The sequence below is a fragment of the Macrotis lagotis genome, chromosome 5 (genome assembly GCF_037893015.1).
Source record: "Macrotis lagotis isolate mMagLag1 chromosome 5, bilby.v1.9.chrom.fasta, whole genome shotgun sequence".
Classification (NCBI taxonomy): domain Eukaryota; kingdom Metazoa; phylum Chordata; class Mammalia; order Peramelemorphia; family Peramelidae; genus Macrotis; species Macrotis lagotis.
Window position 1 is genome coordinate 40,360,873 of NC_133662.1, and position 26,695 is coordinate 40,387,567.

The 26,695-nt window shown below is 33.0% G+C and overlaps 1 protein-coding gene across 4 annotated transcripts in view; it reads right to left on the minus strand.

Moving 5' to 3' along the window:
• The window catches only part of BMP5 (bone morphogenetic protein 5), a 209,531-nt gene extending 188,618 nt beyond the window's left edge, over nucleotides 1-20,913 (minus strand). For all 4 annotated transcript variants that reach the window (XR_012478588.1, XR_012478589.1, XM_074237241.1 and 1 more), the window contains exon 1: nucleotides 19,728-20,913. Coding sequence is in view for 2 of the 4 variants with exons in the window: in XM_074237241.1 (XP_074093342.1) it covers nucleotides 19,728-20,220 (493 nt within the window). In the remaining 2 variants the exon portion in view is untranslated. The remainder of the gene's footprint in view (nucleotides 1-19,727) is intronic.
• Nucleotides 20,914-26,695: the final 5,782 nt, after the last annotated feature.

The following is a 26,695-nucleotide window of genomic DNA, read 5'->3' on the forward strand; positions in this document are numbered from 1 at the left end:
CTTGAGGATGACATTTTTCAGTAAGGAGAAAACCAGTGAGATTATACACACAACCCAGGTAGGTCCAAACCAAATAGAAGCATAGATATAAGTCGAGTCTCTTTACTTCTGAAAAGGACTCAAATTCAAAGTAGAAAGTGGTACCAGAACTCCTAACTGAAATACTATTCCATATCATTAGAAATATGGTAAATATTATGTCGTAACTTAGATACTGATATCAATGCATGACTTCCAAATTAGAAGTTATAACTCCAAAAGATGACTAAGTGATAGTCTCCAGAAGCTCTCAAGGATGAATCGTTCCATTAGAATGTTAGTTTCTTCTTTTCCATGAAGAATAGGTTTCTTTCTTAAAGTGTGTCTTCAATAAGAGTAGAATCATGATATAACAGAATGTCAGAAGTGAAAGTCATCTTTGGGACAATAGTAAATTAGGGTCAGAATGTTTGTACTTGGGTTCTGATTCAACTAATCACCATTTCTGTGGTACCTTTGTACATATGGGAAGTCCCAGAAAAGTGGAGTGACTTGTTAAAGATCATAGAACTTTTTAATGGTCAGAAAAGGAGGATTTATGTTATAGTTCACAAAACCTAGAGCCTCTGAGTTTCTCTGAGACCCACGGGGCTAATTTATATTACACTATACCATTTTCTAGACACTTCCATACCTCTTATTTCTATTTTATTAAATGCACCTTCTCCTGTACAATGATTTCTATGTCCATAACTATTAAAAAAGAGATTGCAAACCAATTGAAAGCATGTGGATAAGAGTTCACCACCTTCAACTAAAACACGACTTTCAGCTGCCATAGGAAGACTTGGCATGAACATAATTGTAAACCATGCCCATTAGGAAGAGTGATATAATGTTTGGCAGAGTTAGTTGTACCATGTCCAAAGACCATCTCTCTGAAATACTATTGTTGCTTTTGAGGAAGTAATGCTGGAATGAGACTCAAGAGACTATCCCTGGCAACATGAAAGACCCTTTCCCAACATGCTTGAAGATCATATTAGCCAATATTCCAGAAACCATCTGATTGTCTCCTTTCCTTGTTTTGTTGCTCCATTAATCCTGTCCATGAGAGCTTAATACCATATCAAGAATGATAAACAGCACATAATTCATTACCAAGAAAAAAGACACTATTGATTATTGGTTTGACTATTTCCCCACCAAACTCACCATCAAGTCTCCAACTACAGACAAAGACTGGAATAGACTTGTATCCAGGTTTCCTAAGTCAAAATGCATTGCTGTAAGAATAAGGTAAACTCTACATATCATTAAAATCTTAATTTATCTGGAGGCAGATTACTCTTTCTACAAAAGTAATAGTGTTTGCATGGAGTCAGACAACTCTAATTCTTTATAGAAAATAAGTCAAAAGAGTAAAAATCAGAGCTTCTATGTTTTAGATTAAGATGTAAATTGATCCTTTCTAAAGTTTAGAGGAAATTTTGAATTAAAAGAAAAATATTCAGCTGACAATAACATCTAAAACTAGAGACCTCCACCTTTTCTCAGTTGCAATCAAATATTCTGTTATACCAAATTGATCAAGACAGAGTAAAATGAATATATTCTCCAAAGGACTCTGGCTGTATTTATTTTTTGATGAATATAAAAAGGCCATTCAAAGGCTTAGATGATAATTACTAATAATCTGTTTGCCTAATTTCCATGGTGATCACAGGGATTGAGGATCACAGAATTGGAAGAAAACTCAGAGGCTGAACCTTTCAATTGATACCCAAAAGGAGCATCCATTGACATGTATCCTGCATGCAGCCATTTGGCTTCTGAAGACCTCTAAGTGTACTGAAATATACTACTCTCCAAAGCATTACAGTACTACTTTGGGATAACTCTATTAAAGAAAATAAATATTTATAAAGCAGTCACTATGTTCCAGACACTATACAAAACCCTTTAACAATTATAATAATATTTGACCTTCACAACTATCCTATGTATAAGGATAAAGTTCCCATGAGGAACTTTAATTAACTCCTTTATGCTGTTGAGGCATGAGGCAAACAGAGATGAAGTGGGTCTTCATCTTGTCTAGGGTCACACAGCTAGGAAGCATCTGAGGTCAAATTTGAACTCAGATCTCCCAAAACAGGTTAAATATCAACATACTACTTACCTGTCAGTCTTTAAAAGTACTTGAAAACTGCTACCCTACTATCCCCCATAAGCTTTCCTACTCCTTGCTAAATATCCCCAGTTCCTATAACTGATGTTTATTCAATATGTTCCTTCAACACCCCAATATCTGCTTCTGGATGCTTTCTGGATGGATGTAGTTTGTCCTCAATACTTTTTTAAACTATGGCTCCCAGAACTGAATGCAATATTCAGTAGCATAGTCTGAACAAGGCAAAGTCAGGTAGTAGTATCATCTCCTTATTCTTAGAATCTGTGCGACTCTTAATGTAGATTGAGTTCTTCTAGTTTTAATTATCTTGGCTCCCACTACTGACTTATATTCAGTTTGGAATTCAACTTTTTCCATTTCATCTGCTGTCTAATCATGCCTCTCCATTGAGACTGTAAAGCTGATTTTTAGGTAGCACAGTAAATAGAGCATTAGTGCTATAGAAATGTAATATTGTATTATTATCATTTTATACCATGTTAGAATTTACATTTATCCTTGTTGAATTTAACCTTATTAATTTCAGCTCAGAGTTCTAACTTCAAAAAGAAATTTGCATCTTGACTTTATTACTTAGTCTATTAATTCTCCATCCCAGTTTTGATTCATCTATAGGTTGGATAATATACTCATCCCTCTAATCAAATCATTGGTAACCATGTTAAGTATCATAGAACCAAGTATAGGACACTTGGAAGAAGACTTCTACCAAGCTGTAATAGAGCTAATAAGATTATTTGTTTAACCCAATCAGTCAATCAGCTATCCACTAAATTGTCCTATCATCTAGCCCACATCTTTCCAACTTTTCCACAAGAATACTGTGTCACTTTAGGTAAGTCCTCAGTAAATATTTGACTAGTGACTATTTAACAAAGAACATGATTTCTCATATGCCATTGGCAACATACTATAGTGTCACTATGTAGAGGGAATGTTGGTCAAATCACTTAATTTCTATAAACTTCAGTATCCTTATTTATATTTTTTCAGGAGGAAGCAAATAAAATTGAAACTGTCTTTGGTTTAAAGTCGAGCTCTAATGCTAACTAGTTGTGTGACCGCTGGAAAGTCATTTTATATATCCTTGACCCTGAGTTCTCCAACCTGTAAAATAGATGACCAAAATTGTCATATCTATCTCAATGATGTTGTGATAGTTGTCCTTTATATACCCTAAAGCACAATGTAAATGCAAATTTAAAAACCTACTAGTATCTCTGGAACATGTTTCCTCTTCACTATGGCCTCATCCAAGGTGAGTTTCCACCCTCCACTTATACCCATCCCCTCACAGATCAATGCCTGGTCCTGCTCTTTAAGTATAAGAAATTTCAATTTATGACTCTTCATAGTATGTGATAAGTATTCTATCAGCAAAGCACATTTTGATTCTCTGAGGTACCTCATATATCTAGTCAGCTTCGCACACATAGACTACATATGGAGAATGAAATAAAATATTTAGCCATTGCAGAATATATGAACAATGTGTGAACTTCGTGAAAAGTGCTCACTTGACACATGCAAGAGATTAGGACTGCAGCTGCTACAATTCAAGTTTGCATTAAATGTGGAGTGTGCATTCAATGTTATAGTGAACACAGAGGAGGTTTCTACCATTACCTCGCAGGGTGATGAAGAGCTATTTTGCCAGAGGGAAATTCCCAGCAGCAGGGGTCCCCTAATGTCTGGGGGAGGGTTGTGCAGGACAAGCCTCCCTTCTAGTCTTCCTCTCATAAGAGCCACTGGCCAATCACAAGCTCAGCTGATGAGTATCTGTAGGGCACTGCTGCTTGTGTGGCCCTAGGTCCTAGCTAGTACATTGGAGGAATTCCAGTTTCCAAATGAACTCACTATTATTTAGTTCACAGCTCCAACCACTTCTAAGGGGGCCTATTGCTGTTTGCAGTTCTGACATCTTGCCTCTCATTTACCAGAAGGCTCATGCTGAGCCTTCTTGCATCTTTGTGGGAGAAATGAATGTAGGATATGCTTTATCATTTTTCTTTTGCTTCTTAGTAACAGGTTAGGCTAATTCTAAGAATGCTAATACTAATATTAATAATAGACATGTATATATATATGTATATACATATACATATATATATATATATATATATATATAAACATCTTAAGGCAGGGATTCTTAATCTGTAGTTTGTAAACTTTCTTTTTTAAAATATATTTCATTTTCCCCAATTACATATAAAGATAATTTTTAACATTCATTTGAAAAAAATAGTCCAAATTTTCTCTCCTCCTCCCTGACACGATAAGCAATTTGATACAGGTTATAAATGTACAATCACACAAAAATCTTTTTATATGTTTTATATGCCTTTAAAGAAGGTGTGGTCTGTGAACTTTAAAAAATATTTTGATACCTATATTTCAATACAGTTCGTTTCTTTTGTAATGCTATGTATTTATACATTTAAACACTATTGAGAGAAGGGGTTCATAGGCTTCCCTGGACTTCCAAAGGGGTTAATGACTCTAATAAAGCTAAGAGACCCTGTTTAAAGTTTGGAAAATGCTTTGCCTACATTAACTCTTTTGATTCTCAACAGAGATGATGATGATGGTGAGGGGGCTACTAACATTAACTTCATTTAACAAATGAAGAAACTGATACCTGGAAAGTGTAAGTGATTTCTTCAGAATCACAAAGTATGTCTTTGAGGCATTTTTGAAGTCAAAGATATTTGTCCAACATGTTCAATTTTGTCAAAGTCCAACATGGCAGCATTATCCCAAGATGCTTCATAGTGTTAAATAAATTTTACCTTAAATATTTGAACACAACTCCAAGAATTGATCCATAAGATAATTTTCTTTGCTATCCTAGACTGAGAGAGCTGATCATCTGAGAATGAGATTGATAAAGGGTTAGTTATAGAAATAGACCTGTGATTTTAGCAAAACAGAAATGCCAGAGGGAAAATCACCAAAACTCAAGTATATTGACACCTTCTTTGCAGTCCACAGAGGGTTATCTAAAGCACAGAAAAATTAAATGATTAGTCCAGGGTCAAATTGCCAGTGTGTCAGAGGTTCTTCCTGACTGCCAAGACTGGTTATTTATTCTACTATCCTACCTCTAATAAGACAGATAACTTTCACTATTTAACTCTGCTATTTTAACTAGAAATTTCATCTAGTTATTTAATGTAACCTTAAATATTTTGCCTGATGAAGGTACATGTGTCAAAGACATAGAGTCATTCAGACACAGACCCAATAAATATTAGGAAAAAGTATGAGGAGGTGGCTAGGTGGCACAGTGGATAGAGCGCTGGCCCTGGAGTCTGGAGTACCTGAGTTCAAATTGGGCCTCAGAAATTAGTAAGTACCTAGCTGCGTGGTGGGCAAGCCCCTTAACCCCATTGCCTTTTTTTTTTAGATTTTTGCAAGGTAAATGGGGCTAAGGGGCTTGCCCAAGGCCACACAGCTAGGTCATTATTAAGTGTCTGAGAGCGGATTTGAACCCAGGTACTCCTGACTTCAAGGCCGGTGCTTTATCCACTATGCCACCTAGCCGCCCCAACCACATTGCCTTGAAAAAAAACTTTGAAAAAGTATGAGAAATATCTTAGTATTATATATTAATGTGTGACTTTACCTACATGTCTGTCAAAAGGCACTAGATTAATAATTTAAATTAATTGAATTAATTTAAAGCAGTAGACTAGTTCCTTATATTATCCTTACCTAATTTATTCTGGTGGAAAAAAATCTAATAGAGACAAATGTCTTTTTTATAACCAAAGAGAAAGTTGACCCCAATTTTATTAACTTAAAAATGTGTTCCTTCTTTGCATGCTCATATGTTAAATTTTAGAAGGTAAGAACAATTCAACTCTTAAAGAAAATTGTCTTTAACCTATGTTTTTGTGCACCACAAAAATATAAATCTAAGGGAAGATGAAGTCCTCACTTAACCTCTGGAATCTGGTGATTCCTTAGTGCTTGATGGGCAACCGTTACAGTACAATTCTTTGGGGTCCCCACCCCCATCCTACTCCTTCCATTGATTCCATGGGGCTTCCCTTCTTAGCAAGCTCTATGTGACCCTCTTCAGTTGCTACTTGCTGATTCTCAAGAATGAGCTAGTTCTTTCAGGTTTCTTATTCCCTAGGTGGGGTGAGTGCAGGGAAGAGAAAGGACCTCACCATTTCTCCTGGCAGCAGGTCACATCTAAAGGCAGCCAAGTGTTGATAAAGGGCAGGGGTTTTCCCCTTCAGGAAGTTCATTCTCTCCCAATGTTTAAAGAACACTGCAAAACTCTGTCACACAGTATTTTTTCAGCTTTTTAATGTGGGTTCTTTTCTGTTTAATTTGGTCCTGGTTTTCTTCCCCTTTCCTTTCATCTGCTTCCTTTTTCAGAAAAATTAGATTTTTAAGAAAAATTTGAATTACTACTTTGTAATTTAAAATCAACAATGCTTACATAAGATACATGATAATGAAATTCTTTGCCTAATTCTGATGGATAAAATACATCTTAGGAGTATAACTCTCTTTCCCAGAGCCACATCCTTGAGCAGGGAATCTGAGGACCATGTTATTGCGAAATTTAACAGTGGGAGCTATAACCCAGACCTAAAGGTTTTTGGTCTTGTACAAAGAGCATCATACTGGAAGTCAAAAGACAATTTCAGCTTCCAGCTCTCATGTTTAACAGTTATCTAACATTGTGGATCATTTCACTACTCTGGATCCCAGGTACCACAGCTGTAAAATTGAGGGGGGGAGGGAGGGATATATAGTTACCTTTTAAGTTCTTTCTAGCTCTATCAATCTGTGATTCTAGAAAAAAGAGAGTTATCTAAAATTAGATGGAGTGCCAGACCTGGACATAGGAAGATACAGCTTTCTGAGTTCAGATCTGACCTGACACTTACTATTTGACCCTGGGTAAGTCACTTAACCCTATTTGCCTGTTTTCTCAACTGTAAAATGAGGTGAAAAAAGGAAATGACAAACCATTTCATTGCCTTTGTCAAGGAATTCCCAAATGGTATCACAAAGTGTCCTATGCTGGGAATGTCACTTAACTTCTGTCTGCCTCTTTTTCCTCATCTATAAAATGATAATATTAATAACAGTTGGGGCAGTTAGGTGGTTTCCCATTGTGAAATTACTCTCCTCTATGAGCAATATCCCCTCTAGATATCAAAAAGACAGGGGGAAGAGGTGCCATTCTCCCTCAAGGATGTCTCAAGGCAGAAGACTTGCAAGGAATAAGGACTCTATCCAAACTTTGTCTATTGCCACCAATTAAATTGTCAGCATAATAGAGCAGTTGGGCAATGGAAATATGAATAGGTTACTTTCCCAGAAAGACCCCAAATTCTTTAGTTGTTTTTACTTGACTGTATTCTGAAGTTCTCTGAGAGCAATTAATGGTGTTCGCACTAATGCTTTGGTCATGAGAACTGCTCCATATAATTCTGCGGCTATTGCTGCTGTTGTAAAGTGAGAAGACAAGAGCCTACAGTAGACTAAAAGTTCCTGAAGTCCTTCCCATTTAGTCTAACCTGTTCCTTACCCAGATTCCTGTCCCTTATAGAAGTCTCCAAGAAAGCAATGGTCTCCTAGATTTTCGCAAGTTAAGTTTTGTGAGTTTGTATTCCACTTGGTCAGGCACAGATCACAACTATAAGAAATGACTAAGATGAAGGAATATAACAAGGTCAGCAAAAAATTAATCCTTCACAGTTCTTTTTCAAGTTACAATCTTCTTGATCAAGATTTATAAAACCAGTAAGACATAACTTCACAGGAATCTTGCACAAATTAATTAAGATGATACATAACACTAGGAACTGGGTTCAAATTCTCAGTTTTCCACATGCCACCCATGTAACTTTAGGAAAGTCAATTTTTTCTATGACTGCATGATACCTACAAACAAAAGAGAGATATGGATCAGGTCACTTTAGACCCAGGTTAATGACTGGAGCTTCAAATAATAAGTTATTTTTTTTTTTTTTTGGTTCTTGCAAGGTAAATGCGGTTAAGTGGCTTGCCCAAGACCACACAGCTAGGTAATTATTAAGTGTCTGAGACCGGATTTGAACCCAGGTACTCCTGACTCCAAGGCCAGTGCTTTATCCACTATGCCATCTAGCCACCCCATTCAAATAGTAAGTTATTAATGAAAAAAAAAACTAAATTAAAATGTCTAGTGGAACATTCCAGGAATTTGTCAGGAACTTTGTTCTATTCAATATTTGTATAAATTACTTGGATGTGAATATAGATAAGTCAATCAGTAAGCATTTATCAAGAATCTACTATGTATAAGAAATTGTTCTGAGTATTCTAAATGAACATTCCCATCTTTTAAGTAGTTCATATTCTAATGTTCCAATTGCTTATCAAAACTGGAGATGAAGCAAATTTGGGTATATAATTAAAGTATTGGATGATAACTGAATTTGAAAAAATCCTTACTAGTATTGAACAATAGACAGGTTGAATTAATATTGTTTATTGGGAATAAATGTAATAGAATAGTGGTTTTATATAGAAGATGGCAATTGAAACTTTGGATTCTAATAGCAATTAGAAAAGAAGTGAATTCTAAATGTGGGAGGTTAGCTAACAAAAAGATAGAACCAGGAGATAGTGGGGAATAATATGAAGAATAATATTACTTACAATTTATATGGCATTTTAAGATTTATAAAGCACTTTACAAATATCATCTCACTTTATATCCCCAACAATCCTGGAATGTAGGTGGTGTTATAATATTTTTAAATTTTTTTCAAGGCAATGGAGTTAAGTGACTTGTCCAAGGTCACACAGCTAGGTAATTATTAAATGTCAGGTCACATTTGAACTCAGGTCCTCCTGCCTCCAGGGCTGGTACTCTATCCACTGTGCCACATAGCTGCCCCAGCTATTGTTATTATTATCACTTTATAGATGAGGAAAAGGAAGCAGACAGAAGTTAAGTGACTTTCCCAGTGTAGGACTCTTTGTGATACCATTTGGGAATTTCTTGGCAAAGACAATGAAATGGTTTGTCATTTCCTTTTTCACCTCATTTTATAATTGAGAAAACAGGCAAATAGGGTTAAGTGACTTACCCAGGGTCAAATAGTAAGTGTCAGGTCAGATCTGAACTCAGGAAGATGCAACTTCCTATGTCCGGGTCTGGCACTCTATTCACTGAATCATCTAGCTTCTATAGGATGGAATTAGGGTGCTCTAAAATGAGGTATTTACCTCTGGGATCTGTTCCATAAACTCTCATCTCTATTTCTTTTTGGTTTTGGATTTTGGTTTTTGCAAGGCAATGGGGTTAAGTAATTTGACCAGGGTCACACATCTAGGTAATTATTAGGTGTTTGAGGCTGAATTTGAACTCAGGTCCTCCTGACTGCAGGGCCATTAATCTATCCACTGCACCACCTTTCTGCCCTCTCATCTATTTCAAAATAATACAACAGGAAACTATTAAATGACAATTAACAGTGGGGTCAAATGGATATTGAATAAAAAAGACCTAAACAAGTAGCCAGAAAGGTCAAGGTCACTTTAAGACTATATGATCCCAGTAGAAATAAATTCATATGAACACTAATTCAATATGGTAACATAACAACTACAAATATCAAAACATACAGAGTATGATAAAACTCAATGTCTTTATGATTATTTGAGCTGAATGAATTTCTCATTGTTAACAATTTATATCTATAGATAGTAATCATGAATCAAATTTGTAAAAATTGAAAGTATTCAAAAATAATGTTGATGGATGGAATATTAAATAACACGTTTAAGTGTCTCTTTGTTCCAAAGGGGCTCCTTAATATATGGGCACATCTACACATGCCAAGTATTTTTCAACTGCATAGTATGATTTGGGCCCCAAAGGAAGAAAGCATGCAAGAAATATTCAGGATTATGTGGAAACAATAGTATAACCCTAGGAATTTGACCCTAGATCACTTGAAAAGCAATTTCCAGAAGCATATCCCAGAGGATGCAACAGGCTCACAGAATCATAAAATCTGAGTTGGAAAGGATCTCAGAAACTGATCAGTTTAACACCTAACCAATACCAAATTGCTTTTAGATCCTCAACAAATAGTCATCCATTTACTGACTTGAAACCCTCCAAAGCTGGTGAACTCACTACTTCCTGAAACAATGCAGTTCCATATACTCAAATTAAGATTTTCTGCAACTACTCTCCTCTCATTCTAGTTCTGCCCTTTGGAGTCAAATACAACTCAAATATATAATATACTTGATGACTCTTCAAATATTTGAAAACAATTCTCATATTTACCTCATAAAAGTATTTTAGGAGTGAAATTTTCCTATTTATTTCCTTTTAATTTTTCCTACTTTCCAGACTACTTACCACCCTGTCTATCTTTCTTTAGGTACTTTCTAGTTTGTCAAGGTCAGTCTGTTGGTAAAAAAAGTATGTACTAGAGTTTACTAAATGCCTAATCTTAAATGTACTAAACCCTGGGAATATTAAAAAAGGCAAAATACTTCCTGTTTATAAGGAACTCAAATTATAATTGAGAAGACAACATTTCCATAACCAAAGTACATAAGATATTTGCAAAACTTTTCCATTAATAGTATATTTGCAAAGTAATCTCAAGGGGGAAGTCAGTAGCAGCATGCAGGATCTACTAGAAGATTCAATTTGAGTTAAGTCTTAAAGAAATGTTAGGAGGTAAAAAATGAGAAGACAACATGACAGGCATAAGGCACAGTGATTCCTATGAAATACAAAATTTCAATTAGTTGACTACAAAAAAATGTTTTTGATCAGATTTCTCAGGAAAGCCATTAGTATAAAGATATAAGGACAAATGAAAGAAATGCTTCTTAGTTTTTATTCTCCTTAGCAATATTGCACACTGCTAATCATCACCTCATAAAAAGCTCTTTGCTTCCTTATCTTCCATGGCATTATACTGTTTTACTTTTGTCTCAATTCCCTGACTACATTTTGTCTCCTTCACAATATCCACATTCTGCTTTTACCCTATTTTAGTACCTTCTTTTTTGTCATTCTTAAATAGATAAGAACAAAGGATATAAACAATACAAAAAACTCTTTTAAACTATTAGTCATATTAAAAGTGCTACATGTTTCTGCTTAGAATTGTTCATGAAAAATCTTTGAAGTTTCACATCACACTCAGGAAACTGGCTAAGATGAAAAAAGATGGGAATAAACAATGTTAGAGAGGTTATTAAAAGTTAGTCTTATGAGGACATTACTTGTTAAACTATGACCCAATAAAGTCATGTCAGTAAAAAATTTGGAATTATTCAAACAAATTGAATAAAAGTTCATATCCTTTGTTGCAGAGAATGCACCATAGAACTTCATACGCAAGATCTGAACACAGGTGCTCTAACTATAGAATCAGTTTCCTTTCCCCTTTGTCAAATTATTTTCTTCAAATATATTGTGGGAGATATCTGTAGAGGACTGAATGATATAAACAAGAAAAAGAATCACATTGAAAGAGATAGCAGAGTGGGTTGCCATCTATGCCATTGGCAAGATCACATATCCCATACAGAAACTGAAGAAAGAATATTTGTTGAAAATGGGGTTTTGAAATGTATAGAAATTAAAAATCATTGTCAAAAATATTAACCCATCTGACCTCCACCAACTCTACAATTCTAGTGATTCTCTATCAGAAACATGTATCCAAGTTACACATATTAATGTATTTATTTCATGGGATACGTTTCTGGATTTATTCCATAGTGTGAACAATATGACTTTTTCTTTCACTTCATTTTACCCCATTGGTTGATAGACAAATCACTTTCACATAATTATGCAATTAGAACACTGTCAGTGCTGAACAGCCTTTGGAGAACCTTGTCATAATTTTTTTAAAAATCCTCCTTTCATTAACCATTGCATGGGAAATTAGCGTCCATCTTAGATAGATAACTGTCTTTCCTAATTAAACAGCTTTTTAAAGTTGTTTCTGCATACATGTATACATATATATGATGAAAATAGGACTGGGGATTGTATTTAGACTGAATGACTTCCTGTGAATTATTGAATTCACTAAATTAGCCCCAATGCATTTAATAATATTGTGATGTGTCATAGTCTACTGCTAAGTACCTGAAGTGAAAAGTTTCAAATTGTTCTCTGACATGGACAGATAATATTTCATCCATGTTATGTGTCAATGAAGAAAATATATGTGTAACTGTGTCTCCACATATATATATATATATATATATATGGATAAAGGTATATATGCATGTATACATGTATATGTGCATGTATGTAGTATATATAAAATATATTTTGTATATTTATACACATAAAGCCTTACTTTAGGGATACTCTGTATGTATATAGAACTAGATATGATCCCAATATATACCTATTTCATCTGTTTGTAATGAACTAATCCACTTTGCCAGATTTCTCAGGAATCAGTTTTTCTCATATCAGCATTAGAACTTTCTCTTAACTTTTATAAATCTCTCTTATAACAACAATGATAATGAGGATGATGATCATCATGCTCATTATCATCATAAATCACAGTTCAATATCAGGCAATGGAAATTTGTAGGGTTTGGAGGGAGAAAGATTTTCTGTTGCTTAATTATATGTTGATATATTCTATTTATTTGGTGCTAAAATAAAATCTACATGTTGTCTGATCAAATTTACTTTTTAAACAGTTATTTAGAATGGTACAATGAAAAGAATTCTGGATTTAATAGCAGAGGAGAGGAGTTCAAACTTTAACTCTGCAAATTTAACTCATTTGACTTTTGGTCATATTACTTCTCTGAATCTCAGTTTCTGCTGAAAGATGGACCTAATGCTTTTTGTAATCATTTGTAAATCTCTAAATGAACCTATGATCAAAGGCAATGATAATTTGATTGAAAAGCATTTGTTACTTAGAGAAATTATTTAAATATAAACACTCATGATGAATTTAATCAGTCCATCACTAGATTTTGTGAAATTGTTCATCAAATATGAGTGGCACATTGCAAATTTATTTATAGGTGCATGTATACATATATATATATATATACATATATATATATATATATATATATATATATATATAGTGCTTCATTGTGGATCATCATTTTGAAATAATTTGTCTTAATACTGACTGAACAAAGGTTTCATTTTATTAAAAACCTGAGAAAAATGACTATCTCTAGTTTCTTCTTTTGTATTTAATCTTCAACGAATTAAGATTTTTTTATCTATCTTCCTGTTGTGTATCTATTCATTTATCTGTCTCTTCATTTATTTTCCCAAATTAGTTAAGAAGCTTCCAATTCAAAAACCTTAAAGCTACACTAAAGATTTTAGCTACACTAAAGACTTTTGATCCTAGAGTGCAACCTATATCATAATTTTACAGGGAAGCTTTTATGTTCTTTAATCAATCTGGATATTTGAGGTCTTATTAGATTTTCTTTCTATCTTTCTAGACTACTGTTCAATCTTAAACATTTTGCCAATCCAAGTGATCTTGCCTCTCCAGGTTCCTCCTATTTCTTTCTAAAGGGCAGGTGAATACTCCATCTACTGTTTTCATTTTACTGACACATTTTTTTGTGTGTGTGAAAGGGATCTCAAATGTCAAAATCTGACACCCAAATCATAACGGATTCCTTCTTTTCCTAAATAAATGAGTTGGTTGTCAAGATCGGTGAGTTCTGCCTGCTGTATTACTTGCATGTTTTATAGGAAATCTTAGCCAAGGGTGTTATTTTAAGAGATGAGCAAATGGGGAAACCCCATGGCCTAGCCAATAAAATATGAACTTAAGGTGCAAAGAAGCACTCATAAATATTGCTTAGAACAAGGGGATTCATTGTTTCTCCCCAACCCTTTTCGTTGCTCCTCTGATCTCAGCCCCTCTCTGTGCGTCATGGCAGGCCTCATCCTTTAACCTGTGGTTTTTAAAAGCTAAGCTACTACATTATTTATGGCTGTAAATGTTAGTAACCCGTTTGTGTGCTCCTAGTACACGTATCGAGGGATTTTTAAACTTTTTTCTTCCTTTTTAGGTATTTTTAGTTTGTAAGGATGAAAGCATTTGTCCCTGGACCTGATTTGGTTTGGGGATGTAGAATTAGCTGTCTTGTCAGTGTGAGCTAGACTGAGGAATTCCAACCCACCCTCCACCTGCACAACTCAAAAAGCAGGACTTGTCACCTCATTCATTTTTTTCTTTTTCCTCTCAATTTTATTCATTCCTGTATCTTTATATATTTTTATCCTTTAAGTTTTTGTCTGATTTTTTTCTCATTATCGCAGCTTTCTGTAACATATTCTATATTTCTTCCTTTTCTTCTTTGTTGCTAATTCTAGTCCTATCCCTATATCTCAACTTCTTATATTTCTTTTTATTGCTCCACTTCTGTATTATCCTGATCTTTTTTTTTACATTTCTCTTCATGTCTCTTTCAAGAATCCATCTCTTTTCCAAGGAATAACATTAGAAACCAGTGGAAGACTAAGAATGCCTTTAAGTTGAACTGGTTATGATAAGATTAGAAGAGGATGATGCAAACTAAAGAGGAGAGATCTGGGGAGTGGGATGGTGGCATTGGTAGAAGAAACATTTAGGTAGTAGAGTGGAGGAATTAATTACTGAGAATTTCAACAACCAGAATTACTCCGATGCCCAGGGGAGACTTTCATCTTGTGAGAGAGAACAAAATTGGCACTTCATAAACTCAGCTCTCAGGTTCATAGAAAACAGAACACTGTACCTGAAGGATGAAACTGTAACTAATTGATTTTCTAACCCTTTTGAGATGAAGAAACTATAAACTTAAACATCTCCCTCAGAAGGGAAAGGGAGTAATAAAAAAGTACCCTCAATAACTGTGACTAAAAAGGTATTACAGAAATGAAGGCTTTTTTTAAGGTAAGAGTGGCATGGGGAACTAGAAGGAAACAAAAGGAAAAAGTTGGTATTGGTGATTGAATGATTTTCAAATTCCAATCTATCATAGTTTATTCCTCATTTGGCACATACACTGATAAAACTTAAAGAATTATGTTTGAGCATCAGTTTGAACTTGGAATAGATTAGAAGTCAGGTGCTTCTAATAAGTGATAATGTTAGTTATAGTGACACAGTGAATAACAAGAGAACTTCAAGGGAACACTACTCACACTTCTGAATATAATGGTTTTCAAATGAAAAGATAAATCATAGATCCAAGTTAACAACCTATGCTTTTACTTCCATACAAATGATTTTAATAATAATAACAATAATAATCTTTTCTAAATAATAATTGTCATGAAAGATCATTTGATTAAAGCAAACCTCCTTAAGAAACAAGTCATCTTGAAAAAAATACCAAAAAACAAAACCCTAAATTTTTTAGGATTTCTGTTGACAGTGATGATGTTATTCCACATAGAACTTTCTAGATATCTTACATTTGATTTTAGCTAGTTGAAAATTCTCCAGTGTATATTTTAATAAGCTGAAAACTTTATGTTATAGCATATAGCCATAATGTCTTTTAAAGCTGTCAACAAGTACCCCCCAAAAAACTTCAATTAACCAGAAATTTGATGCCCTTACAAATTTGAGTAATATAAAATGACTTTAAATATTAAGTCAACCTAAAAGGTTATAAAAATTATTCTATTTAATAGTTTTAGAAGATAGTTTAGTAAAGAAATTGTTATACACCCTAGAATGTATACCCTTATAAGCAGAAAAATGTAAATGTATTAATCAACTGTCCTTGCTTATTAATGCTGAGAGCATCATGCAAATTCCATCAGAGAATCAAAAATAATGACTAAATTGGAGAATTTCAAAACTGAAGTTCTATTTCTTTCAAGATAATGGGGACTGAAAGTTAAGAATAAAAATTATATTTTTCTTTCTGTTTTATTAATGTTAATTTTTTATATCCTTACATTTGTGTCATTTTAATGGAACAATATAATCAAAGGATCAAATAAAATTTGATTTATGTCTTAAGCTGACTGGAATATTTTTAAGCAATTTGAAATATGAAATGCTTATAAGAATTGAAAATAACATTCCCTAAGTTTCTAAAATTCATATTCATATTCATATATTTTAGAAGAACAAACCCTGTCTTCACCTTTGAAAAACAGATAGTTAAAAAAATTATATATTTCCCTCACAAAGCTGTTCTTAGTACTAGCATTTATAATATAGTTTAAATTTTTGTGGCTATTCAATAGTTCTACTGATAAAACAGTGGATGAAGGCTTAGAATGTTGTGATAATCATGTCTTAATTAAAAGGGATGAAGACAATGGAGAAAAGAAGCTTTCCTGGTTTGCATATGTAACTATTTTTTTTTCAAAATGATCTAGTCACAGGCAGAAATCTAATTAGATAAACAGCTGCTACTATTAAAATACAACATTACCATTTAATTTTAGAACTGCTGGCTTCATTTAAAAATGTATAGCATAAGAATAGAAGCCTTCAATCTATAAAACTTTGATGTTATTTAATTAAAGTGCATTTTCCCTCTCCCTCAATAAGAGGAATCAAAAGTGATTTCTCCTAACATTTTTGAGAAATGCTTATACATATTTTGAATGTGATCCACTTGTCTTTTGTCAGCAAGACATCAACTTAGAAAAGTATATTTTAGTTGTGTTTCAAAATAACAACAGAAAACAGGTCCCTTGACAGAAATTGCCAACAGTTTCCTCAATGTTCAAAGCAGGAAACTGCATAAGGAACATTCTCATTTTTGTTTTTTTACTGAACATGTAAATAGGTTGGTTTCCTCATAATTATCTATATCCGGATAACCATTCTGGGCCAAATTATATTTGAACTATTTATGTGATTCGTTTACACCTATTTCTGTGCTTAGGAGATGCCATTTGGGATGCTGAAAATTCAACTACTGGTGGGGAATGGAAAGGTGGTAGCAACTTAGGCAACATTCCAAGTAGTATTTACAAAGTGCTTAAGAATGCCAAAATCTTAAACATGTCCAAAATAGACAAACATTATCCATAATTATATGATGTTGAAAGCTCTAATGTACCTTTACTTTGCTTTATACTATTTTCTGAGAGAAGTCATGCCATCAAATTTATCTTTTGAATAATTAGTCCTTGATCATAGAACTCAGACATAAGAATGTACAAAAAAACTTTGAGAATGGTATATTTATGATTTAACTTTCCCTTATCCAACTTGCCACAACTCATCTCACAGTCAGAATTAATTAGCCTGCATATTTCAAGTGAAAGATTTCATTTAGGATGATTCAATAAAGTCGGGAAATTTGTGGTTTGTTCCCCAGGATAGCTCACTTTTCTATTTCACATTGCAAGTCATGATACAAACAATATTCCTGTCTGAAGCTCACATCTAATATTCCTCCTCCAGAATAACATAACCAAATATATCCCAGAACATACATATTGAATTACCCTTCTAATGTAATCCAAACAATTATAACTGAGCATTCCCTGTACACCAAAATATTAATTCCAACTAGAACTGTCCTCCAATGATAACAAGGAGGGCCTAGAAATTGCTGAATGAAACTGAATTTTTTTTCAGTTGATGAGTGTTGTTTTTTTTTTATTTCTTCAGAGAAAGCTTTCAAATGGCTCACAAAGTAGAATGATATTGCTGGATGATTTTTAAATATGAATTAATTTAGCTTTCTTCTTAAAAATCCAATCAGCAACTTCCCCTGATTTGAAAATATATTGTTAAGGTTAACTCATGACCAAGGTAGTATTTTTTCCACTCAGTGATTTAGTTTGCCCTTTTCTATCAGATCTTAAATCATATAAAACTGTTTCCTTATTTCCATGATTTATTTGTGAATATGTTAATTATGCCTAAATAAGGAATGTTGAGATAAAACTGTTCCAGCTACTCTGAATTCCCCATGAATATTTCTTACAAAAGCTGCAAAGTTAAATGCTGCACAAACCACAATTACATAGAATTTGGAGCAAGGAAGTGTATTCCAACTATATTAGGGTTAAGCTACATTTTAATGACTTGTAAGGACCAAATGAAACCTAATAATTATAATATATGTGAACAGACTAAGGTTATCTGATTATTTCAACCACTGGAAAACTCTTCTTATTAAGGTTTTCACAATTTTTATATATTCAGTAACATAAAACATATGAAACCAAAAAAACATCTTATCCTTCTTGCAAGGATGTCCAATACCAAATGAGCAGAGCCTACTGAGCAACACATAATATAAAAACATACAGATTTTCTTTGGAGTTTCAGACCATATGAATGGGGAGGGATTATAATGCATTTCAATTTTTAAAAAATTAATAATTTGCTCAAAGAGCCAGTCCTCTTTAAACTAAAGTAAGTTGGGCTTATTTTTTATAAAACTATTAAGTCAACCATTATAAAATTTTAATTGTTTTTGCCTGTTAAACTTATAGATAAAAATGTTTAAGTTTAAACATTAAACCATCACATTCCCTTAAGAATTGGCCTATCTTTGAACATGTCTGAAAGTAATAATTTCTATTTCTAACAATGTCCTAAATAGAAAATTTTAGTGAGATATGTTTAAGTAAAATGACAACCTCAATGAAATCAGAAAAAGTTAATGAATACTAACAATAAGAAAATGGTTTTGATTATCTGAAATCAATTCTGAGCAGTTTCAATACTTTAAGATCATTACTCAAACTTTCTATTACTAGCACCATTAGCCTTGAATAATATTATATGTTTGTGTATCACATCTTAGCCAATATTGGTACTAATTTCAGAGCTTTTTATTAGTACCAAGGCTTAATTTCAAGATTTATAGAAAAGATTGTGGGAATGACTGTCACTAAATATATGTTATGTTTTCCTCTCTCAAAAGGAATAATATAAATATAATAATTATATATAAGAATGTATTATGATTGCAGATAGAAAGTATTTGTCTGTCTTCCCTTACTTTCTCAATTTCTTAATATTACAAATATTTAATATATTATTTAGCTATAATGAATTCAGCTATAATAGTTTCATTCCAAATGTCTTCCCTGAAAGGGAATTTTTTAAAGTTATAAAATGCATATGTAATTTAAGTTGCATTTAATTTATTATTTAGATAACAAACAAAATTAACAAGTGCTTTCTCATTTCATCTCATCCTAAAAATGCTCTTTTTTTCAAAGAACATTAAAATGTTCTCATAGATTTCTGCTTTCTACAATAGCATCTGTTTGTTCATATGTTTAGGCATGGTTGAGATTTTAACAAGTTCTGAAAAGACTCAAATCTACTGAAACCATAAGTGTTTAATTTTAACTTTTTATATTTAAAAAACATGAGCTTTGCTGCCTAAGGCAAGAATTTACATTACATCAATGAAAGAAAGGAAACAGAAGCCAGGAGAGGAGAGTTAAAGAAAATGACTTTATATAAACATGACCACCTACCATGCAGCTACTTTGCCATTAGTAAAACTTCCACTCTTTAATAACATAGATTAACAATAAACAAATAAATAAATAACATACCTAAATTGACAAAGCTCATGACCATGTCAGCATCATTCAGAAAGTTGGTATCATGTAGGCTGGCCAAAGGAGGACTTTGGGTAGTCAAAGGTGGAGTGCGAGATAATTGTATTCTGTGAGAATATCCATTGGGAGATGCAGGGTATCCCTTTCTTACTCCTCTGGTTTCTCTTCCCATGGATCCCCTTATTGAATATTCCAACTCCTCCTCGGCATCTTCTTCATTTGTCATGGCATTATACAGATTCAGCATAAAAAGAGGAGCAGAAGAAGCTTGTTTTCCAGGTGAAAATGGTCTGGGTCTGTGAGGTAAGCCCAAGATAGAAAGAATTTCCCTCTGTATTTCCCTTCTTTCATGATTCCGTAGCCTCCTATAAATAAAACTGGAGTGAACATGATTATCTCCTAATCCTCCTTTTGCATAACCCACTAGAACCCAGCAGCTCCATAGCAAACCAACAATACCCCTAAGCAAAAGTACAGTCAAATACATTTTTCCTCTAAAGGAATTTTTTGGTGGTTGTTCTTAATTCTTATTTTCTTAAAATCTGAGTTCCTAAGAGATATACTTCCCTAGCAGCTGAAAAACAAATTTACCTATTTTTCATGTCAGTGAGTTTTCTAAAGACAACATCCTTAATGATTTTCCTTTTCTATTTTAAGTATTTTAGAATATGTCAAGTTGCAGTTATTCCTAAGAAAGCTGAAACTCAGATTTCCAATTATCCACAGTTGTTATAGTTTGTACTGCATTTATGTAGCAGAAGACGGCTAATATGATTTGGTCAAATGACCTATGCATTCCTATAGAAATGTAAAGCAATCAGCTCTTTGGTGTTTGGATTAACAAAAGTTGATCTTCTGATAAATTGCAGTTCCCAGAGTTATCTTCATTTGTTTTAAACTTCTTCACAACCCTTGTGTTCTTTCCAAGGCAAAGTTCTGAATCACAGATCTATCCTGATCTGCACCTTGGTGCTGTCATATATATTTTTCCGGCAGCTTGGTGATAACTTTAACATCTTTTGGGTCCTTTTAGTGTAAAATGAGACATAAGGTTGTACTAGTAAAGTAAATGTGTTTTCCTGAGTTTACTTGCAAACCTTCTCGAAAGTCCATTCAACTCCTTTCTCCTTCTTACTGTTATTTCCACCTCCAGCAGGCACAAATATACCAGCCCTCTTCAAGAGAGATCTAAAGACTAATGTAAGCACAACCCTGCTGGGAAAGAAGAGGCTTCTCATTGTAATTTGAAACTGGTAAAGCAAAAAGACCTTAACCCTTTCACTGCTAGGGGAAAAAAAAAATCTCCATTTTTAGCATTTTATAACCACACATCTAATTTAGCATTATGATGCTTTCTGTAGTTAATTTCCATATTATGAATATTTTCAAAAATAAAAATAAAAATTCTGACTGCTGTTCTTTACAGAATTCTTTTAGATTCTTCTTTTAAAGCACATATTTAGTACATTTCTATAGGAAATCCTGAGGATTAGCTGAGATGTCATAAGACTGTTAATCTTTATTTCTAAATACTTTCTATTTTGATTAAATTAAGGATCTTAATATTTACTCATTGAGAAAACATACAAAATGAAAGCATTTTCTAAAAATTTAGATAAATTTGCTTTTTTCTTTAGTTATACCTGCTGAATCTTCTAAAATAAAATGAAGCTATAAAATTTGTCATTAGGGAATATACTTTGCCCCAAACAATGACAAACATATTGATTTAAGAGTTATGACAGCAAAGATTTGAAGTTTTTTCTTAGTAAAAGGTTCTATTTATTCCTTTAATGACAATTCTCTCTCTGTCTCAGTCTGTCTGTTTCTCTCTGTCTCTCTCTACTCTTTTTTCTCTTTTATGTGCATATGATATATAAATAAATGTATATATTATGCATCTACACATAAGAGCCAATTCAAAATAATACATAGTTTAACAATCTTAAAAAACTAAAGTAATAAAGTTTGAAATCATAGATAATTAAAAATTATTACTTTAAAAAATTTTTAATGTGGAGTATTTTGATTATTGAGGCATTTACAAAAGCAAGATCATTCTGCACACTTTCTGAAATTATACAGATTCAAATTTAATTTTTTCTAAAGATTGATAGAAAACTTTGGGAACCACTGGGAACAGTGAATGCATTTTAAGATGACCTAGCTGATCAGGAGAAATTAGGATAGAGCAAATTGATCTTTAACCCTTGATGTTTTAGTCATAGGGATATTTTTACATAGCCATAAGTTTTGTTACTACTTTTAATCATAGGAATCAGAGATCTCATCATTTCAAAGATATTCTGATAGTTTGAATCAAATTATCAAGCTAGACAGTTTAAAGTTTTTCCTACAGTTTTCTTAGCGATGTAGGATGACAATGTTTTCTTTATTTTTCCCCCTCTTATTTTCTCTCCAAATATTTTTTAAAAGCTAGCTTGCTTCCCTCAATGGTCTAATTCATTGCCATTATACTTTATCAAAGTAATAGTTTTAAGAAAAAGCAGTTGGCTTTTTTTGCTAAAATGCTTCCCACTAAAACCTTGTTAAAATTATTATCATTTTCCCCATTTATTTTTTTTAATTAATACTCAGAGCAGGTGCTATATAGCAACAGCCTCAGATTCTCAAAATTTCATAGGATTTCCTTAAGAAATAGAAATGTCCCAGAGAGCCGTGGTACAAAATGGTTGGGGCCAAAGTGGATGGATACCATTCCCTTAAGGACTGGCCTACAAAACCACTTAAATACTTCAAATAACTCACTTAGTGTCCAAACCATAATGAGAATTCTTGGTCACCAGTACAGTTTCAAATCAAGTACTTTGAGGCAAGATGCTTTTTTCTTAGATTTATAAAATATACCCTAGATAAAGCAAACTTCTTTGTTTCTCTCCCACTTGATTTTTTTTTCGATAAACTGCCAAAATTATGAATTTGTTTCTTAAACCCTAGCAAAGATGCTCCAAAGCAAAATTAAAATAAAAATGGGCCAAACTGGAGGGGGGAAAAAAAGTAAGCCTTCCACAAATGCAACCTAAGTACTTGGTTGTGCACAATATCCATTGAAGAATATAAATGGTTCTTTTTTCAAATGATAATTTATAGTCTCAGCCAATGTAATTTCATTTAATTGCTTAATCAGCTTTTTTATGGTATCTCTCTATTTGAAATACAAATTACTTTTAATTTTTTTTAGGGAAAAAGCCAGAATTTTCCCTTCTTCTTCAACTTCCATAAACTTTTGATGACAATCTCTTTGAGAAATTAAAGAAAAAACAAAATAGAGGTAGGATGTGAAAGGAAGGAGTATATCTGTAAATCTAAATGAACAAGTCTGAAAAATAGTTACCAAGTACAATTCTAATAATTAAATGGCATACCCATATAAACATATCATTTGAATTCCACATAGTGTTTCTCTACAAGTATGAGATAGAATACATTAGATCACTGCAAGGTTTTTTTCAGCTCAAATTATGGAACCAAAAGGTATTTCCAACTTAGGGCATGCCTAGTAGCAATTTTAAAGTGGAATTAAAGGAAAAGTGATGATAGGGTAAGGACTACAAAAAAGCTTGTAAAAAGAAATTTTGTAATTTCTCTTAACATTCACTAGCTGTCTTTCCATTATCTTAAAATGCAACCTTGGAATGTATGAAAATGGACTTCACATCAAAGACTTCTGAAAAGGTATATGATAATCACATGAAAATTGGGGAAAAATTTTCATTATCATCTCTTATGTTAAACCAGGGATTCGCAATCTGACTTGAATGACTTGAATACCTTCAACACATAAAAGATGCTTCTGTAGTAGTTATAAGAAATATGAGGTAAATATATTAATTATTTTATTGAATTGTTACAAAAGAAGTTGCAGGGAGAATGCTTTTATTGAAGAGAACAAATTTACAGTAGTAAAAAATTAGGTACTGAATGGTTTGAAAAAAAATCATTTTATTTGATGTATGTGTGTGTGTGTATGTGTCTGTGTGTTCAAGTTTATTAAAATTCAATGGCTATGGAAACCAAATTAGGTTGGGAACCCCCATTTTAAAGGAGCTCCAACCCAAGTAATTTTACAAGTTTAGACCTTAAAAGTAGAAACCGACTTTTTGGTTTAATTCCTAGCATTTAAAAAACATTCCCCAACAAGTGAGTTTAAAAGAGATGAGAATCATTCTATGAATTTGCATCAAAATAAGTGGATTATTGTTCAAATAATAAGAATTCTATTGAAAGGTTTTTTTTAATAGCTGAATGCATGTACAGAATTTTGTTCCAGTATTAGCTAGATAATACTTGTTTATGAATCAAAAGCTACCTGGTGGACCTGGAGTCAAGAAGACTTCTCTTTCTGAATTCAAGTATGATTTTAGACACTTACTGTGTGACCCTGAGCAAGTCACTTAACACTTTTATCTGAGTTTCTTCTTCTACAAAATGAGCTGAAGAGGGAAAAGGCAACCTATTCCATTTTCTTTGCTCGGAAAACCACAAAGAAGAATACATGACTGAAAAATGACCTTGGAGTGCTTCAGTGGAAAGATGTCCTATTTTGTTTTTGTGTCACTGGTGAAAATGCTTGATGAGATAGGAATCAAGAGGTTCAGATGAGATATCCTCTTCCTATGTCCTATAATAATGATAGAGCTGAGTACAAGGGTAAATCAGAACTCCATCTGCTGTGTATATTGCCTCTAGTTCATTCTCTCTCTGTGAGCCAAAAACATTGCACATTTATAAACAGAGACTATATTGTGCATAGTAGTGGTCCAGAGGAAGACAGAGTAGTGCTACAACACCACCATCTGACTTAGATTTTCTTGCAGTAACCTGAAAGGGATTTTAATAGCTGGACAGCTTAGGCTGTTTGTGTGTGTGTATATGATTAGATGTTTTTTAGAAGACCTGAGTAATGAGTAATAAAGTACAGTCACTAAGCACATTTGAAATGTTACTTATTATTTTTTAGCAGAGGAGGATATTATTTTGATGTTTGTAATGTGATTTTTATCATGTTTATATTTACATAATAAATGCTTTATATCCCTGTCAGTGGATATTGGGATTTCAGTGTTCTTACCTGGAGAAAGTGTAATGATGAAAATGCTAAAACTGATTAGTGAAATTCTAGTTCAGAGTTGAATGGCATCTTACACCTTGGCTGCAAGTTGATGACAAAACACCAGATAAATTCAAACAAGTAGACAGATATTTTAGCTGCCTTGTGCCAAAAATCTAGATTGAAAGAGTTTAATACTAAAGTAAACCAATTGGTAACTAGGAGTCACGTAACCATAACTGGACTCAATAATGAAGTGAAATGCTGTGAAACAGAAAAATTTATTTGAAAAATAATGTAATTATTTTATGGATAGGAAACTTTTGCCTGAATGTGGTAAGGAAAATTTGTTATTTCTCTCCTTCAAATATTAAAAAAAATTAAGAGTATATATTTTTCATTAATATTTTTAAAGATAGTCTTATAGAAATACTAGGGTGATGGTTAGAGTGTGTGTCAGGGAAACTGATTGACATTTCAAATTCTCTTTTTTACTCTTTGATTCAACCCTATTCATTAAGGTGACATAGGGTTATAACTTATGTGTCAACCAAAAGTAAGCAGTCTGATTACTCCGTATTCCACAAACGATAGACAATTGTAGTTTCTGAACAAAAAAAAAAAATCCAATCTGTTCAACCAGGAACACCATATCATTGACTGCCTGGGTTTGAATGACTGGATTCTAGATTGTGAATACAGGTTGAATGTGAAAACTGTTTAGAGATCCAGAATGGGGCCAGATTAATATTTAAGTATAATTGAGGGAATTATATTTAATCATTGAAGAGAGAATTTCTGGAATTTAGTAAGATAAAAGAAGGATTGAAATGCAAGTTAGGAAATTTTCCTTTTTTAATGGACCAAGGCTATCTTTAAAAGAAAGTAGAATAGGTGGTTGCCTACTTCATAAGGCAATAATGACTAAACTTGAAAATTTGTAAATCTTTAATTCAATTAAATTCTATTTAACATGAATTTACTAAGCAGTTCTATTTGCCAGAAACTATAAAAGGCACCAGCCTTTCCAAGGGGGAAAAAAAGTCCCTTGTAAAAATGCAGACATCTTTAAGTCCTTATCAACTAAGCTCTCATTTGTTAGTTACCATTTTAATGGGGATTAGCAGAAGTAGAACCCAGGAATGATATTCTAATTAGAGAAAAGACTAAAGGTTGTCTTAGAAGATGTGATAGGGCACAAAGGACAAACTTGACTGATTTCACAATTATGCAGTGGGTGGGCCCTGTTTATGGGTTTCTCAGCCACATAATAACTAGACTGAAGGTTGTTTACATGTTACAGCTCCCACTACAAGAACACTACTGCCCACTTTGCTCAATGATTTCATTTAATTTTATGTCAACTCTTTTTTAAAAGTAAAATCTACAGCTTTATACAGATAATTCAATTATAGTTAAGTGAATAGTAACAATTCTTTAAGGAAAAAGAACTGATGTTTACTTATTGTTGGTATTTCTAAAATTTAGACCTATGATATCTTTTTTATATGGAAATACAGGTTTAAAAATTCTTCCTTGACCCATTTACATTAGCACATTCCTCTATAATCTTAGAGTAGGAACTCAAAAATTTTCATTTCATAGACCATTTTGGCAATTTAAAGAAGCTTATAAATGCTCCTCAGTCAAATTTTATTTAGAGGTTAGTGGAAATAAAAAAAAAAGTATTTTTTCATCCAAATTCATGGACCTCTTGAAATTTATCCACAGATTCCTTTGGGGTCAATGGACCTTAAGTTAAAAATCCTTCTATAAGAGAATTGGCAGAGAGTCAATATCTTGGTCAACATAACAGAACATCCCACAAGCCAGTCTTGATCCTCTATCTTTCTTAAGAACTAGATTACACTGCATTGTCATTCATTAAATG